Source organism: Cyprinodon variegatus, unplaced genomic scaffold (genome assembly GCF_000732505.1).
Source record: "Cyprinodon variegatus isolate N-32 unplaced genomic scaffold, C_variegatus-1.0 Scaffold1478, whole genome shotgun sequence".
Lineage (NCBI taxonomy): Eukaryota > Metazoa > Chordata > Actinopteri > Cyprinodontiformes > Cyprinodontidae > Cyprinodon > Cyprinodon variegatus.
This window is the reverse complement of record NW_015151931.1, coordinates 142,619-144,569: the sequence shown is the minus strand read 5'-3', so window position 1 is coordinate 144,569 and position 1,951 is coordinate 142,619. Positions and strand designations below refer to the sequence as shown.

General features: G+C 40.4%; 1 protein-coding gene across 1 annotated transcript; it reads right to left on the bottom strand.

Moving 5' to 3' along the window:
• Positions 1–309: 309 nt before the first annotated feature.
• Positions 310–1,322, bottom strand: LOC107103568 (GTPase IMAP family member 4-like; the record flags this gene model as incomplete). Its single annotated transcript, XM_015403309.1, has 2 exons — positions 1,232–1,322; positions 310–1,079 (listed from the first exon to the last, which is right to left on the bottom strand). Coding segments are annotated over exons 1-2 (861 nt in total), but the record flags the coding sequence as incomplete, so codon positions are not given.
• Positions 1,323–1,951: the final 629 nt, after the last annotated feature.

Here is a 1,951-nt window from a genome sequence, read left to right as displayed (position 1 = left end):
TTTGTTTTCCCGCTCTTTCCTGCGTTGTTCCCAGTATTCTTCTTGTTCTTTTTTTCTTTTCTCTTGTGCTTTTCTCAAGCTCCCAAGTTCCTCTTCTTTTTTTGGATCTGTTTCACCATTTTTCTCCAGTTCTTCCTGCAGTTCTTGCAGCCTTTTTTCAGACTCTTGATTTATCATCACCTGCTCTATGATCTTCTTCCTATCTCTTTCTAGCCTCCTTTCATTCTTTCTCTTAATCTTTTCACTCTCACTGTTGACTTTAATCTCCAATTCTTTCAGTTGTTTTAAATCACTTTCTCTCTCTCTTACAAGGTGAGCTCTTTGTTCCTCCAAAGTTTTTTGCAACTCGTTCAATTCTTCGTCCCGTTGTCTGTTGAGTTTTTCCAGCTCTTTCTTGATCTCTTTCTCCTTTTCTTTTAGGATTTTGTCCACCTCTTTCTGGATTGCTGCCTCAGCCTCATCTAGCATTTCATTAGTGAAACAACCACCTCTGTTTATCTCCACCATCTTATCAATCTTTTCTATCAGTTCAGAGACCTGTTTCTTGTTTTCTTTGTCATAGTTATTAAGCACATGGTACCTTCCTCCACAATCTTCAATTAGATTCTTAATGAAATCCTCTGTTTTTTCAATATATTCTTCTACTGAGACCCTAAAATGATCTAATTCATCTCCTTTAGTGAAGAGGATGATGGTGAAGTGGTGAGAAGTTGATCCAAAGACCTTTTTCACCAGTTTCATCGTTTCCTTCTCCTCTGTAGTAAACCTATCAATCTTCAATACCAGAAGGAAGACATGAGGTCCTGGAGCCAGAAGACTGATGCACTTGGTCATTTCCTCATTTATTTCCTCATTGGACAAGGTTGTGTCAAATAGTCCAGGAGTATCGACCACAGTGACTTTACGGCCAGCAACTTCACCCTGTGCTTTCTGGCAGTACCTGGTGACTGAACTTTGGAAAGGGTTAGCTTTGAATTCTTCTCTTCCCAGAATGGTGTTTCCAGAGGAGCTCTTCCCACAGCCAGTCTTTCCTATCAGGACAATCCTAAGACCGTCAGGTTTCGGTTGCTCACCGGCAGCTGAAGGTAAAAAAAAACATACAATAAATGTTTAAGTGTAAGCTGTTTAAAGGTTGTGAGTTCAGGTTATTGATATTGCATCTTGACATGATGACCAGAGAAGGAAATACAGTTTGGTGAATAACCAGCTCTAAGATCTCTCCAACCCCCACCCCACTTTTCAGCCAACTCCTCCACAGGACCTCCCACAGAGGTGTGACCAACCAGCCCCTCTGCGTGAGGACAGTAAAAACCACAGAACATTATTTTTTCCCTTCTCTCTTTCCCATAAAGCCTGGGTCCACTTCCGCAGGGTCTCTTCCAGAATGGAGACCCGGGCCCAAAAGGACCCAGATCTCCAGAATTATCAAGGCTAAGTCATCATAATGACCTTTCAGAATCAACCTGCTGCAAAACAGACTTTCTGCAAACACATTTCTCTTGAGTTTCAGAACGTATAGAGCCAAACTGGATGAGAAGGACCCCTGGTGTGAGCCTGAGTCAAAGAAACCACTGGTTGCTGTTAACTGCTAAGCTGCAGCTGAATGTAACCAAAGCCTTCCAATGTACATGGACAAAAAGGTTGCTTTCTCCACTCAATCATTTCATGTGTTTACTGATGAGTAAAGACAAAGCTAACAGGATGGACTGCATACTTTGCTATAGTAACATGATATAACATTAGTGTTCATGTGTTCCTCAGATTCTCATTACATTTCAATTATCAAGTATGACCAAGAGTCATTTAGTGGAATCCTTATGTCTATTCGCTGCTAGCTATTTCAAAGAGGGTAAAGAACCATTTAACTAAACATTATTGGTTCTTGATTAAGCAAATCATTTAATAAAACATTATCTGGCCAATTAATGTTTTATTCACCTCATGGATTTGC